General features: G+C 48.7%; 1 protein-coding gene across 5 annotated transcripts in view; it reads left to right on the forward strand.

Moving 5' to 3' along the window:
* LOC133354282 (C-myc promoter-binding protein-like) overlaps positions 1 to 15,698 on the forward strand; it is an 88,219-nt gene that overhangs the window by 51,915 nt on the left and 20,606 nt on the right. For 3 of the 5 annotated variants that reach the window (XM_061571005.1, XM_061571009.1, XM_061571006.1), the window contains exons 10-20: positions 675 to 850; positions 3,201 to 3,301; positions 4,867 to 5,085; positions 5,841 to 5,986; positions 7,041 to 7,174; positions 7,992 to 8,127; positions 8,727 to 8,933; positions 10,341 to 10,469; positions 10,864 to 11,011; positions 13,262 to 13,384; positions 13,777 to 13,926. In XM_061571005.1, the coding sequence (XP_061426989.1) occupies positions 675 to 850; positions 3,201 to 3,301; positions 4,867 to 5,085; positions 5,841 to 5,986; positions 7,041 to 7,174; positions 7,992 to 8,127; positions 8,727 to 8,933; positions 10,341 to 10,469; positions 10,864 to 11,011; positions 13,262 to 13,384; positions 13,777 to 13,926 (1,669 nt within the window). Of the gene's footprint in view, positions 1 to 674; positions 851 to 3,200; positions 3,302 to 4,866; positions 5,086 to 5,840; positions 5,987 to 7,040; positions 7,175 to 7,991; positions 8,128 to 8,726; positions 8,934 to 10,340; positions 10,470 to 10,863; positions 11,012 to 13,258; positions 13,385 to 13,776; positions 13,927 to 15,698 lie in introns of all 5 variants that reach the window. The other 2 variants (XM_061571007.1, XM_061571008.1) reach the window with 2 other exon arrangements.

The raw sequence follows: 15,698 nt of genomic DNA on the forward strand, positions 1-15,698 counted from the left end.
ATCTAGCAGTTCAAGAGCATTCGTTTAAGCAAGACTTACTCGGCTGACGAGACGCTGAATATTGCGTGTATTTCATTGCACCTCCGATGAGAATGGTTGGCTATGTATGGTGCTAAAGAAGTCCAGCATAAATATATAAGCCATCCTGCTAATATAAAAAAACACACTTCCCACAATGCCATGTAGCTGATGGGATGTGTTAAAAACAATACAATTATTATATTTATTTTAGCTGTGAATCCTAGATAGAATCTTATAAAATCGAATGTTAGTAAACAATGCTACGCCTTTTGGCGTCATCTGGTCCAACACCATGTGAGACCTGGCTCTAAGAAAAGCTGTCTCGGGTGTGGACCAATATAATTCAAGGACAGTGCATATCATTATCAGAGTTGTTTATTTTTGTTTGCATTTTGACTGCTTGTGTTGTGATTATTGCAAACATGATCCCTTGTATAAAGGTGTCAGTTTTTGTACCAGTTGAAAGGGTAAAAACCTATTACTATTACTAATGCTACTTAACTTGATTGTGGGTTTAACATATTGGACAGAATCCCTGTAAATTCTATCGAGAACATCTAAAAGACAAACGTACGCCAGTGCTTGTCTCTCCAAGGGGTCAACATCACCGTGACCTCCGCCTCGTTACCACCCCCTCCTCCTTGCCCCCGCAGATGATCTTCCCGTTCCACTGGCAGTGCCCCTACATCCCGCTGTGCCCACTGTCGCTCGCCGACATACTGAGCGCGCCATGCCCCTTCATCGTGGGCCTCGACTCGCGATACTTTGACCTCTACGAGCCCCCGCCCGACGTCGTGAGCGTCGACCTCGACACCAACACAATCTCGCAGTGAGTGGGCCCCCCACCCCCCCCCACCGCGCGTGTGTCTGTGTGGAATTGCCGCGGAGGAGGCTCGTGAAGGACCCTACTGGGCAGTTGGAGGCAGTCACCCTCCAACATCATCTGAGGGCAGAGGAGCGACGCTCACAAGCGGAGCGCCGGGCGGCTTAAAGGCAGCAAGTTGGCGCAGTAGGGGGATACAGCTGGTGCATCTACCGGTCATCTCAGTCGGCAAGCCTATCGCGCCTGCGTCTGTCCCGTGACCTGTCAGCGAGCCTTCGACACTTCACGTGGCCTCAGTGCACCTGGTCTAACAAAGACGCCGTGGTGACATCACCGTCACTCAGTGGCGAATGGCGGGTGTTGGTATGAGAATCGCCGCGGCTGCAGCGGCCTCCGCTCAACTAGTTTTGACCCGGCACAGGGTGTCACCCAATGTGCCCAACATCATCCCAACTGTGTCATGGGACGGACACCTCTTTTGCCGCTGTGCAACTGAGCCATGCAGGGGCTGTGCTGCACTAGCTCGGGGAAACTGCCAGGGTTGTTTTTCCACTGCAGAACACCTCCGAGCCATGCTTCTGACGACGCACTGCAGTGAACGAGTCGATTTGCAAGTGATGCAACACTAGAATGAAAAGTAATTTCTGGCAAATGAGGTACCAATGGTGGAAATGCTTACCCTGAGCTCTCATACTCTGATGGTGCATTGTCTTTGAGTTGTGCGCCTTTTGGCGTCATCTGGTCCAACCCATGTGAGACTAGGCTCTAAGGAAAGCTGTCTCGGGTGTGGACCAATCAACTTCAAGGACAATGCATACATTATCAGAGTTATGTTTTTTGTTTGCATTATGACTGCAGGTATTGTCGTCTATGCAAACATGACTCCTCGTAAAAAAGGTGTCAGTTTTGTTGCCAGATAGAAGGGTAAAAAAACAATTATCAAGTAATTTATTTATCACTGCTTTTTTGTGTTTTAATTTGTTGTCCTTTCCCCGCACCTCCGAAAGGCATGGTTTGGCTACGTACGGTGCAAAAGAAGTTCAGCATACATACAACATATTAGTGACGCGACATATAAGACGAAATAGTCACTAACATCGCACTTGGCCCTGCTTGGCCCCAAACCGCGTTGACTTGTCTTGTGAGGCCAGCGTTTCACAGTTTGGTTCTTCTGAGGCTCCGCAATAGCCAATGGAAAAACCAGCTGTATGGTGAGAGCCCCGCTGAACGTTAGGGAACTGTTCACGGAAGCAGATATCACAGAGCTAGTTTTGAGATGTGACCTCTGCCTCAATACTAGTTTTGTGGATATTATTCTTTGGTTCTTTCGGTAAAGTCACGTATAAAGATAAAATAATAAATTAAATTAAATACTAGCATACGACGTTTCGATTGCAACACAAGCAATCATCATCAGGTATAAATTAATTAGAAACACAAATCTAGTATACTTAGAAATGTAATGTAGTACAACAGAGAGTCGGATAACATAACAGTCAACACCCTACCTGGTTGATTACGTTCTTCCTGAGAATGCTAAATTTGAGAGAGAGAGATAAAACACAGAACCAGAGACATATAGACAGACATGTAAGCAGAGACAGATATCACAGAGATACATAGAGAGAGAACAAATATAGGCACACAATTTATTATTTTATCTTTATACGTGACTTTACCGAAAGAACCAAAGAATAATTCCTGCAGTCACGAAAGCTCCAAATTAAGTTTGTGGATATTGTCATAGCAGGGTGTGAATGAGAGTGCAATCTTGTTTATCGCATGAAGGATTAAAAAAAGGTCACTATAATTTGTTTTTTTTTAATGGAAAGGTCCTTTGAAAAATATCTACCGCAGTAATTTCTGACACGGGGAGAAGGGAAGGGGGGTGTCGTGGGGGTGGTGGGGGCGCACTGGTCGATGGGGTTTCAAAGACATTATACACTTGGTATAATTGGAATAGGTTGCAGGGAACAGAGACTGTATTAAATAGTAGCCCATCAACTATTTCCTTTCAGAAATATAAACTGGTATAAAAAAAAGTTTCTAATTTTATATGAAAATTTAATTGGGAAATAAACCCCCAGGCTGTCCCGGTTGTATGCCAGCTGCCAATTTGCAGCTGGGTATTAATGGTAATGAAACGGCATCATGTGTAACCGTGCACGTTGAATATTTTTAATTAAAAAGTGTGCCATTAAAATCGCGTTCCCGAAATAAAAATGCTCGGAAGTTCTAAGTAAATTTCATAAGTGCACTCGATACCACATCCTCGGTATTTGCGTTTGCTTTGGCAGTGACTGGAGAGCTCTCATATCCACAGTCTGATGGGTTTGTGGTTGTGATCGATTGCCAGGACGGAGGAGAGGAAGTCTTTGAACTGGCGGCTGCTGCCCAAGAAACCGTGCAAGAACCTGATGAGCACCCTCACCAACCTCCACCAGCAGATCGTGGCGAGTAAGTGGAGACGCAGTGGACAACCGTCGCTTGCTGTGTCCCTTCAGATGATGTTGTTGTCCTCCTCCAGGTCCATTAACTGCATTCTCAAAATTTATTTGAATTATACCATTGGAACCTCATTTGCCAGTAACAAATATGATTATTGTTTTTTTACCCTTCTATCTGGCAACAAAGCTGACACCTTTTTTTACAAGGAGTTATGTTTGCATAGACCACAATACCTGCAGTCATAATGCAAACAAAAAAAATAACTGATAATGTATGCACTGTCCTTGAAGGTGATTGGTCCACACCCGAGACAGCTTTCCTTAGAGCCTAGTCTCACATGGGTTGGACCAGATGACGCCAAAAGGCGCACAACTCAGACAATGCACCATCATACTCTGATACTCTGATGGTGCATTGTCTTTGAGTTGTTCGCCTTTTGACGTCATCTGGTCCAACCCATGTGAGACTAGGCTCTAAGGAAAGCTGTCTCGGGTGTGGACCAATCAACTTCAAGGACAGTGCATACATTATCAGAGTTATGTTTTTTGTTTGCATTATGACTGCAGGTATTGTGGTCTATGCAAACATAACTCCTTGTATAAAAGGTGTCAGTTTTGTTGCCAGATAGAAGGGTAAAAAAACAATTATCATAATTTGAATTTTGTCTCTGCTTTGTCTGCTTTCAAAACCCCATCCCTTTAAAGTGGCCCTCCCCTCTGCAGTTGGGTCGGTTGCCCCTGGTTCTGTTTTTGTTTCCTGCTTCTCATGCATTGCGCATTGGGATACTAGGATGGAAAGCGCATTATACATTTGAATGATAATTAATTATTATTCCAGATGAATGATGCATGCAATCTAAATGTGACTTCCAAATGATTGAGATATTGAAATCTTATCTCTTTAAATGAAATGTGTATTCTATATGAATATAATCGCAAAATGAATGAAATATTGATGTGACCCGCAGAGAAATGAGATGTTGATTTTTTTTTTCAAGCAAATTACATCATTACTTTTCCTCTCAACAAACGTATTCTCCAGTTGCGTGTGATTTCCACGTATCCCTTGGATAGATGATTGGCATCACCTCTTCACTAATGCGGTGTCCTTCATAAGAATGAGATTAGAAAATCATCTTTTAGATGTCTTTCAGATGAATATGATGTTCACCTAGGCCAGGGCGTCCAACCTGTAACCGACCAAGAGCAAACAAATACCCATGAGTTCTGCAAAGAGCCAAGTATTATATAGGTGTATATATAATTGACAGTTTTCAGCACGGCATGGGAGACATTCATGATTCTTTGCTACTTTGCTAGTACAGTCAACGTTATGACCCTTAGATAGCGCCGCATGTGGTTCATTAAACAGTCCCATGCAACTCGGGAAGACTCCAGTTGGCCACCGCTGACCAAGATGGCTAAGATGCCGCGTAAGGTGCACACGGACGTGTCATCTCCTCTCTCTGCTCCGATCGCTCCGGTTTCAACATCGGCGAGTCCCTGACCTCACCGCCAATGCCACCATCGCCGCCTGCTGCCCCCCCTCCTCCACCGCCGTGTGACCCCGCGCAGTGAACCACCGCACCATGGAGGACCCTGTGCTCGAATCCGGAATCTTCGACCTGGACTTCAAGCGCCGCGCACGGCAGCAGCAGCTCGAGATGGAGATCCAGGAGGCGTTCCTGCTCTTCATGGCCTCCATCCTCAAGGGCTACCGCACGTACCTGCGCCCCATCACGCAGGCGCCCTCCGAGAAGGCCACAGACGCGCGCTCGCTCTTCGACCTGCAAGGTGGGAGCTGATTGGGGGGGTGGGGGAGGGGTGTGGCGTAAGTTTCGGATGCCTCCGTGGATGTGATGATGCATTGGAAGAAAATGTATATATCAACTAAACTTGTTTTATGTTACCAGGTAAGGCCCACTGATTTATAGAGCTCTTTTTTCATAAGTGACCTGGCCACAAATGATAGGGTCGCATCGCAGCCACGACCTCCTGTATACCAGGCGCGGTAGTTAACATCTCGGCCAACTGTGTTCGTTGTGCTATCAAGTAGGGCCGTTTCCCAAAACCTCGCCAATTTTATTTGTTTTTCTTTTAAAGCGACGTGGTTGACGAGTGTGAGTGTCGCCAATGCCAATGTAGCATCGCCAGTCAGATTCATAATGATTAAATCTTCTTGGCACGCCCCATTCAGACTCTGTCTACTTGACAGACCTGTTCTCCACCTGAAGACGGCTGCTTGCGTTGTGGCCGAAACGTCGTGAGAATTATTTTATTATGTTTTATTTTTATTATTTTCCTTCTACGTGACTTTACCGAAAGAACCAAGAAGATGAATCCCTGCAGTCACGAAAGCTTTAAATCGAAATGAGTGAAATCGTTAATCGAAATAAGGTTTTGGATGTTATATGTCAATGTTGGCGCCTGCAGGTTTCTTGTTATTCATGACATTGGCCAATCCGCACGGGCATGGGAACTGTAGTGCAGTGAGAAAGCCTCGAGACGGACACCAAGTCTCATGTTGACCATGCGATCGTTACTCGTAGGCTTCCTGAAGAGCCGCGACCGAGCGTACAACAAGTTCTACTCGCAGATGATGCGCACGCAGATGTTCATCCGCTTCATCGAGGAGTGCTCCTTCGTGACGGACAAGGACGCCAGCCTCGCCTTCTTCGACGACTGCGTGGAGAAGGTGGAGTCCCCACGCCCACCCACGCCTCCCCCTCCATCTGTCACTCGGCATATGTCTCGTGGAACCAACGAGTCGCGAGTCGTTCGAGACGGTGCAAATAAGGCTAAAAAGTATACGTGTGCAAAAATAAGAATAGGCTTTACCCTTTTTGCCAATAAAAAAAGATGTTAATATGTTCAAATACCAAATAGATACCTTTTGCAAGGAATTAAGTCTCAATTAACCACACGTATGTGGCGAACATGTTCTGATAATATATGTGTCGTCTTTGAAACTGATTGGCCTACACCAGAGACAGCCTTCTTTATGGCCTAGTCTCACCAGTGGCAGACCAGAGAACGCCAAAAGGCGAAAAAAAAATGCACGTATCAAGAGTATTTATAGCTCGGGCTGAGCAGCGATATCTTGGGACCTTTTTGCCAGTAAAAAGGTCCCAAATATATGTATATACAGGTTTCCTTGCTTTATGTGGTAGATGCGGTTCAAATAAGTAATATTTAACAAAAAATTTTAAAAACACGCTTTAATGAAATGTATCGTACGAGTAATGGAAGAACTCCACGACTCCAGGAAGTGTCCTCGAAGCTTGCCTTAACGTAAGGGACCGCGCAATTTAATGTTCTTCTTAAACACTTATTTTGATTGAATCTTAAAGATAATAATTTAGAGCTCTTTCTCAATCCGCTGGTGGATGAAGGCCTCCCCCACTCCATGTCAGTCGGGGGGGTGGGGGGTGCGGGGGGTGTTGACCATACTTCACCACGCTGGTCAGCGCACGTTTTGTGAGGGGACGAGGAGCACCGGGACAGGTTGGGTTATCGCTCGCCACCAATGTTGGCCATGGCCAAAAATTCGACGCCGAACGAAATCAATTAAGCCCAGCCAAGCGCGGACGGCACCTCCTGGACGTCTGCGAAAAAGATCTTCATAGCTCATTGGGCTCCTCCTCCCGTATGAAATAAACACTCCGATTCTGATTCGCTCCCGTGACACCCGACGTGACGAGCTTGCCGACCCCGTCCCTGTTTCTCTTCGTGTCGTCGTGTCCATCCAGGTGGACGTGGAGAAGGCGGACGACGTTCGACTCATCGAGCTGGACGAGTCGTATCGCAGCGAGCACACCGTGTTCATCACTCCTCCAGAGCCGCCCGCCGGCCCGGGGCCCGACGCGCTCAAGCCCGCGTACAAGTGAGGCCCAGCAACTCGAGCAGACGCGCGCGTGCGGACGCGCGGACCCCTTCACGCGGTTATAGGGCTCTCACCACCCTTGCCCCTTGGGAGTTAAGTCGGGTAAAATCGTGCTGTGACGGTTCCACCTGAAGACGGAAGCTTGTGTTGCCTCCGAAACGTCGTGATTTTTATTTTATATTACTTTTATTCATTTACATTTTTTTTTACCTACGTGACTTTACCGAAAAAACCTAAGAATATGAATCCTTGCAGTCACGAAAGCTTCAAATCTAGAGTTAAGTCAGGGTTTCACCACCAGGGTCGTTACGCACTGCACTTTGCACGCTGGCTACATGCGGTGCGAAAGAAGTTGCAAGAGGCCCTATGCATGTGCTTCGTGTTTGTCACGTGGAGGGGAGCGGTGGCGTAATGCTTGGCGTGGTTCACTATGAACCCGGCCACTCGAGTTAAAATCTCAGCCTTTGCTAATATCAGTGGTGATTGATATCTGAACGGTTCCTGGGCCTCCCTTAGGTTGACTCGGCCTTAAACAATAACCTTGCACGGGCATGATGCTGACCACACCTCGTCATCGTATGCCGTGCCAGCCTTAATAGGCGCTTGCTCACAGCACTTGCCCCAACAGTCTGTTCAGGCTATACGGGGGGTCTTTGTTTGGTGTGGGCACAGGACAGGTTCAGGTATTACTCTCCGCCAATGTTAGCCAAGCCAAAAAATCAAAACCACCTCACTTGTTTCGGAGCAAAAAATAATCACGTTAACGTGCGTTTTTTGTCGCGTCCTCGTTTCAACTGCGGTGGCTTCGTTGTCCCAGGTACTCGGGTTTCCCGGTGCTGAATCACTCGCTGTTCGAGATGCCCCTGGGGCTTTTGAAGGTCCCTCAGGGCTGCGCCAAGAAGAACAGCTGCCCCAACAGCCCCGCCCCAGCGCTCGCTCGCCGTACCAAGCAGGTACACACGCCTCGGAGTGGCACGACTTTTCCACACATATACACACACACACAGCTGTGAACGGAACTACCCAGCCGTGTGTTCACACGTGTTTTGGTGGTTAGTGACGTATCCAACGTATGCAACTTTCTATTAATAACACTCGTCGCCTGTGTCCGTACAATCCTCAAAGGCAATTAAATGAAATTGCTTGCACTGACGAGAGAGGTGGCCGAGTCGGCTCAGGGTCAGAGCACTGGCTTAGCACCGCTGGGATTCTGGGTTCGTATCGGAGTTTCAGCCCCCTGTAATGAAGTCGGTGTCTCAAACGTAGTGAGTTGGTGGTCTCAATCCGGTCACCGATCACAGCACGCAGACTATATTCCAGTTCTACGAATGGTTAAAATCCCACCTCTGGTGGGCTACGTACGGTGCGAAAGAAGTTCAACGTACATACTACAGACACTGGAGGGTCGTTACACTGTCAGCGGGAGTCCTTGCAGAGTCTGCGAGAGAGGCCTTGCGTCGCCACCGAACCCTAAAAGTTCCATCGCAGGCGCGGAGTCTTGTCACACGCAAACAAACCCCTCGCGAAAATGTTTTGCGTCGCCCTCCGGCAGGAGATCAAGTCGGCGCAGAAGCAGGCGCGCAAGTGCTCGACGATGCCGCAAATGTGGGCCAAGTGCCTCCTGGGCCACTGCTACAGCCTGTGGTTCATCTGCCTGCCGTCGTACGTGCGCGTCACGCACCCCAAGAGCCGCGCCCTGCGCACCGCCTACGATGTGCTGCTGCGCATGCAGGAGCACAAGCTGGAGCCGCCCGACGAGGTGACGCGAGCTTCGTCTATGCGCGCGTGTGTGTGTACGTGGCCGTGTGTGTGTGTGTGTGTACGTATGTGTGTGTGTACGTGTGTGTGTGTGTACGTGTGTGTGTGTGTACGTGTGTGTGTGTGTACGTGTGTGTGTGTGCACGTGACCGTGTGTGTGTGTGTGCACGTGTGTGTATGTGTGCACGTGGCCGTGTGCATATATGTGTGTGTGTACGTGGCCGTGTTGAGTCTCTGCTGTGTGCGTGTGTCCGTGTTGAGTCTGCGGTGTGTGTGCGTGGCTATGTGTGTGTGTGTGTCCATGTTGAGTCTGTGTGTGTGTGTCCATGTTGAGTCTGCAGCGTGGGTGCGTGGCGTCTGCCCATTTGTGTTGTTTTGTTCGTGGTTCCTCATTTGTTCTCTCTCGCTCGTTTTGTTTGCTTAGCCGTATAATAACATACATTTTGAGTGCTTGCCATGACTTAATCAGTTTCCACCGAGTCAAATGGCTTTTCATAGGTTTTCAAATGCTCAGACATGAAGGTATTCAATATTATGTCGTCGATTCCAGAATCTGGTTGGTGGACAAAGCTAATAGCATGACAACAAGTTGTGGCACATCAGCCTTTACATAGTACAGGTAGTCCTCTACTTACGACGGAGATGCGTTACGACGACCCCGACGTAAGTCGAAAATATCGTAAGTCGAAGATGGCCTAGCCTACCCAGGAGTCTTAAAGAATGGTTATAATTTAGCAAAACATAGCAATTTACAGTACCGTACTGTATCAACTATATACTGTATGTGTTTATTAATTACAATACTGTATTGCACAGTAAAATGTAAAGTTAAAAAAAAGGTCAATTCTTAGCCCACCTATATGAACTGCAATTTAATAGAAAGTTTTTTCAGGAAACAATCCCGGCAGCGTCCTAACGTACAGTATCGTACCTCGTACGCTGCTGCGTTTTCCTGCCGCGCGAAATGTAAAATATTAGACAATTTTGTCGTATCGCTATCGCCATCGTAAGATCGAAATATCGTAAGTCGGACCATCGTAATTCGGGGGACTACCTGTATATAACAAAGCAGAGAAAGGATCCTCCCGTGTAGCGTTAACATACTTTTGGGGAAAGTGCTGTTAGCGAGCGCCTACGAAGGCTGGCACGGCACACGACAACGGCGTGGGTGGCCAGCACCACACCTGGCCGCCTTTGCCTCCATAGTGGCGACGTTTGCACACCACCCCAGGTACTCATTTGAGGCTGAGTTGACCTTGGGGAGGCCCAGGACCTGTTCAGATAATCTTCACTGGTGTTGGCCGTGAGCGGGAATCGAACTATATACACACACAAACATCGTCATTATAGAAACACGCTTCCCCCCGTTGGTTGTTCTCATGCCGTGTGTCCGCTCTGCACGCTGTAGGTGTGCTATCGCGTGCTGATGCAGCTGTGCGGCCTGTACGGACACCCAGTACTCGCCGTCAAGGTGCTCTTTGAGATGAAGAAGATGGGCGTGCAGCCCAACGCCATCACCTACGGCTTCTACAACAAGGTGGGTGGCCGAGGCTTAGAAATCTGCGGAAGCAGAGTCTCGGCTACCAATGATATAATAGAGTGTAGTGCGAGTTGATGGTCTAAGCCCGGTCGCCAGTAACTTAAGTGGAAGATCCATTGTCCTACATGGAGACCCACAGACTCAACAGTAGAATCCAGTCTGATTGCTATGTGACCGACATTTCTCTCTATTGCAAAGCTTATGGGAAAACGTAGCACTCCGCTGTGGACAAAATAAATCGCGTAAAGGTGATCTTGGAGGTAGTTCTGTGATGTCTCATTCCGCAGGGTGTCCCATTACACTTGTTTAATTCACCGCTGCGTGAGATTTTCAGTGACGCGTCTTAAGACGCGCCCCGTATGTTTCCCCCTTCCTCGTGTGGCGTCCGCAGGCCGTCCTCGAGAGCACCTGGCCCTCCGGAAACCGGGGCGGCTACTTCCTGTGGACGAAGGTCCGGAATGTGGTGCACGGCGTGGTGCAGTTCCGGCAGACGCTGCGCAAACGCCTCCCGTCGGCCGGTGATTCACCCACACTGTCAGGTGGAATGATGGACTGTCTGGGTGGTGTCTAGCAGTCAGGTCATCCGGCCATCTGGTAGTTAAACCTTCCAGCAGTCAGGTCATCAGTCCATCTGGTCATCTGGTTGTTAAACCTTCCAGCAGGCAGATCATCCGGCCATCTGGCCATCTGGTTGTTAAACCTTCCAGCAGGCAGATCATCCGGCCATCTGGCCATCTGGTTGTTAAACCTTTCAGCAAGCAGGTCATCCGGCCATCTGGCCATCTGGTTGTTAAATCTTCCAGCATGCAGATCATCCGGCCATCTGGCTATCTGGTTGTTAAACCTTCCAGCATGCAGATCATCTGGCCATCTGGTAGTTAAACCTTCCAGCAAGCAGGTCATCAGGCCATCCGGCCATCTGGTTGTTAAATCTTCCAGCATGCAGATCATCTGGTCATCTGACTATCTGGTTGTTAAACCTTCCAGCAAGCAGGTCATCAGGCCACCGTCTGACTTTCTGGTATCCAGGCCTGCTGGCAGCCATGTGATCTGGCCGCTTGATGGTTGTGTCATCTGAATGGCTGCCTCTTGGGTGCATATCTGGTCACCTAGAATAACTGTAACACGGACGTTTTCACGGCAACTTGTAATCCAAGTGCGGTCTTCCGCGTTGGGCTTTGTGTTGAGCATCAATCCTCTCAAGCTTTCAGCTGTGCACAACTGCGTGAGCATCGTCAGTAGTTGTAAACTTGCGAGAGAAAAGGCCCAATATGCAGTTCGAAAAAGCAACCCAACCCGGGATACCATAATCGGATCGGTCATGTCGTTGTTTAGCCGTCTGGCTCTCTAGTCATCTGACCGTGTAGGAGTCTGTCTTTTTGCCCTGGCTGTCATGTGACCATCATAAAATGGACTATCAGCAATATTATGATCAGCTGAATAATACCTTGGGACAAATTTGCTGCAAATGCAACATTATTTGCCCCATTGTTGCAGTCCACACCAAACTGTACAACCAAGACTTTCTCACAAGCAGCATTGTCACCGATTAACTTGAGCGTAGCGGAAGCCGCAATAATCCAAAACACCCAAAGCTCTTAGTGATACACACCCAGGACAGTCCCGGACACACTACCTTCCCTTGTTACGTGGGCCGAAGACAAACATCTCCCGTTTAGCCTTGAAACAGACTGTTGGAACAAGTATGAAAAATAAGAATGGGTTTTACCCTTCCTGGAAATAAAACAGGAGGTGTTCAGATGTTCAAACGCCAAATATAAATATTTTGCAAGGAATCAAGTATGCATTAACCACACGTACTGGTGGTGAACATGCAAACAAACATGCTCTGATAATATATGCATTGTCTTTGAAACTGATTGGCCTACTCCAGAGACAGCCTTCTTTATGGCCTAATCTCTCACCAGTGTCAGACCAGAGAACACCAAAAGGCAAAATGTAACAAGTAACTCCTTTCGCACTGTACTTAGCCAACCATGGTCTCTAATCGGAGGTGTGGGGGAAGGACAACAAGCTAAACACATGAAGCAGTTCTCAAGAAATTAGTTTTCAGTTTAAATTTAAGAGTGCATAGCTCCTAATGTCAGTAGGAAGAGTGTTCCAGACGGGCGCAGAAGTGCATCTGATGCGGCGACCATCTTTGTTCGATGGCGAGCCCAAAGCCGATGACCGGAGTTTGCGTGATGGTTTATGCTCTTTGATGAAATCGGCTAAGCATTGTGGCACATTTGTGGCAAGCACTTTGTGATCTTGTAGTGCCGTTTGGCAGGACCACAAGGGGGTAGTGTTGCCAGCATTTTTGTCTCTCCCGTGCTCATGTTTACATGCAGCACCACTTTCTAATTTTTGAGGCCGAGTCAAACTAGCAGAAGCCCAGGACCAGTTCAGATAATCACCACTGATGTTAGCCATCGCTGGGAATCTAACTCTGGTCGCCAGGTTCGGATGGCAGTACCGCGCGAACACTATGCCACCATAATAGAGGTTTTTTTTAGGTTAGGGATGGATGATATTGGTCCTGAAAGCCTACAAGTTAAACTGACTTCCACCACTCCCCATCATGAAACACACAATTTCAATCACCACTTGCTATATCACATGGGACGTGGACACACATACGCACACACACGAAATCTGTTAACGCTGAGGCACCTACACACTTTGAATCGGTGCTCTCCTATTCACATGGGACATGTTTACCAATCATTAGGCTTGCGCAGTGTGTCGTGGGTTGTGACGCGTGCCCTTCGACCCTCCGCGTGCAGCAGACGGCAGCGACGCGGGCAGCCACGGGAGTCTGGAGAGCGGCGCGGACGCGCACGGCTCTGAGCACGTGCCCTCCACCAGCGAGCTCACGCACGTGGGCTCGGCCGAGGATGTCAGCAGCACAGGTATGGTTGGGGAGGGGGGGCGTGCATAGAGACCCACAGACTTGCATAGAGATGCGTCAACTTGCATAGAGATTCGTCAACTCAAGTCTGTGGCATAGAAACCCACAGACTTGAGGTGAGACCCATAGACATGCGTAGAGAGCCCCGTAGACTTACAGAGACGAATAAACTCGAGTGCAGAGATGTACGAACTCGCATGGAAACCCACAGAATTACATCGAGACCCATGGACTCGCAGAGACCCATAGACTTGCGTAGAGACCCATGGAGTTACATAGGCCCCATGGAGTTACATAGGCCCCATTGACCCAAAGTCCAGTCCTCCGGTATACCCCCGAAACGCGAGTGGAGATTTTAACAGGGGACGTTCGATGGCCGGCTTGGAATTGCAGGAGGCCATTCGGACCAGGGCTACAACTCGCTGTCCAAGGAGGACGCGCAGAAGAGCGAGGCGCTGCTCTCCATGGCGAGCCGACTCTCGGGCGTGGCGCTGTGCGGCCTGCGACCGGGCGAAGCCCTCCGCGAGAGTGACAGTAGCTCAAGTAAGAGGCGACGACGCGTTCTCGGCGGGATTCCCTGAGGGGGGGTGGTGGTGGTTCGTTGGGAATTGCGATGTTCTATGTACATATCTACGTGTGGGGGAGCGGTAGTGTAGCGGTTAGCGTGCTGCGCTACGAACCCGGCGGTCCGAGTTCGATTCTCGCTCACGGCCAATACCAGTGACGATTATCTGAACCAGTCCTGGGCCTCCCCTCGGTTGACTCGGCCTCAAATGGGTACCTGGTGCGATGTGTAAACATCACCACTGAGGGGCCTTGGCCGGCCGAGTCTGGTGTTGGCCACTCACCCCCTCGTGTGCCATGCCGGCCTTCATCGGTTTTTGCACGAACAGCACTTGTTCCTACAGTTTGGTCAGGCTATACGGAGGATCCTCGTTTTTGTTTGTATATATGCAGGAGGAAACCTGCCTGAGAGGCCTTCATTCACCAGTGGATTGACCTTTGCTGAATGTGATGGCAGGCGATGTCAACACGTGTACCTCTGAGTGAGGGTAGAAATGCAAATTAATGAATCTCAGAAGCAGTTCCGCCGGGTTGTGTGAGAGAGAGGCAGCTCTCAGACGCACGTAGCATTTCTCCCTTCTTTCGCACCATACATAGCCTACCGTGGTGAACAGAAGTGTGGGGGAGGACGACAGACTAATCACAAAAAGCAGTTCTAAAGAAATTCGTTTTCAATCTAGATGATTTAAAAGTGCATAGCCCCAGTGGCTTCTTGATATCGGAAGGAAAGAGCGTTCCAGACGGCCGCAGAAGCGCATCTGAAAGCGCCGTGCGATGCGGCGACCGTCTTTGTTCGATGGCCAGCCAAAAGCCGCTGCTGCTGTGCAGGACGACCGGAGTTCGCTTGATGGTTTATGCTCCATGACGAGATCGGCGAGGTATCGTGGTTCAATTGTGGCAAGCACTTTGTGTGTAATGAGTTCGAACTTCGAATGTATTCGTTCGGCAACCGGAAGCCGATGCAGCTCAGCAAGCGCTGGACACAGACACGGTCCGATCTTGCAGTACGATGGACTTCTTCTCGTGGGATTCCCACCGGAATGGGAACGAACGTTCAAAAACGAATGGCGCGGAACGGATGGCAACAGAGACGACATTCACGGATTCATAATTTCAAAAAGCTCGTCGTAGGATGGCACGGAATGGGAGCGTTTCAATTGGTGGGCTCGGTCTTACAGTTTTTTTTTTCCATGAAGCCTCGGCTGGAGGATGAGTAAGTAGGAGCACTCTGGCAGGCATCGTATTCCAAGCCCACGAGCCTCCGTAAATAAACTCTTGCGTTCTCAGCGTTCGCTAAGCGGCCTGAGAAATGTCACCCCGACTGAGTGATGTCATGTCAACTTTGTGAGTCATGACCCTCCTGTCAAGTCTCCCACACACACAACACAGCTGGGCTTTGATTACGGAGAATTTTATAAACAAGCATGAGCTCATCGGACGAATGCTTGTTTTTTCAGAAGAATATCTGAATGTGTTTAATTCACAGTAATTAAACACATTCTTTACTTTAATAAAAAAAATTGTTCCTTATGCTCACGATGCATGCGGTGACCCAACGCCGGTCACGCACAGTAGCAGAGGTGGAGCGGATGGGCAAATTGTTACATCGGTAAATTCCTAGAAGCAGCTGCGTAGCCCTGCCATTGTGCCATTGTGTACATTACATAATAATTAATTGTTGATAGAGTACCTTTTATTCCTTGGGCATCACACAGCACAGCATCTCACCCATTTTAAAGGGTACCCTCAGT

The sequence above is a fragment of the Lethenteron reissneri genome, chromosome 46, assembly GCF_015708825.2.
Source record: "Lethenteron reissneri isolate LAM-NWPU_2019-01 chromosome 46, ASM1570882v1, whole genome shotgun sequence".
Classification (NCBI taxonomy): domain Eukaryota; kingdom Metazoa; phylum Chordata; class Hyperoartia; order Petromyzontiformes; family Petromyzontidae; genus Lethenteron; species Lethenteron reissneri.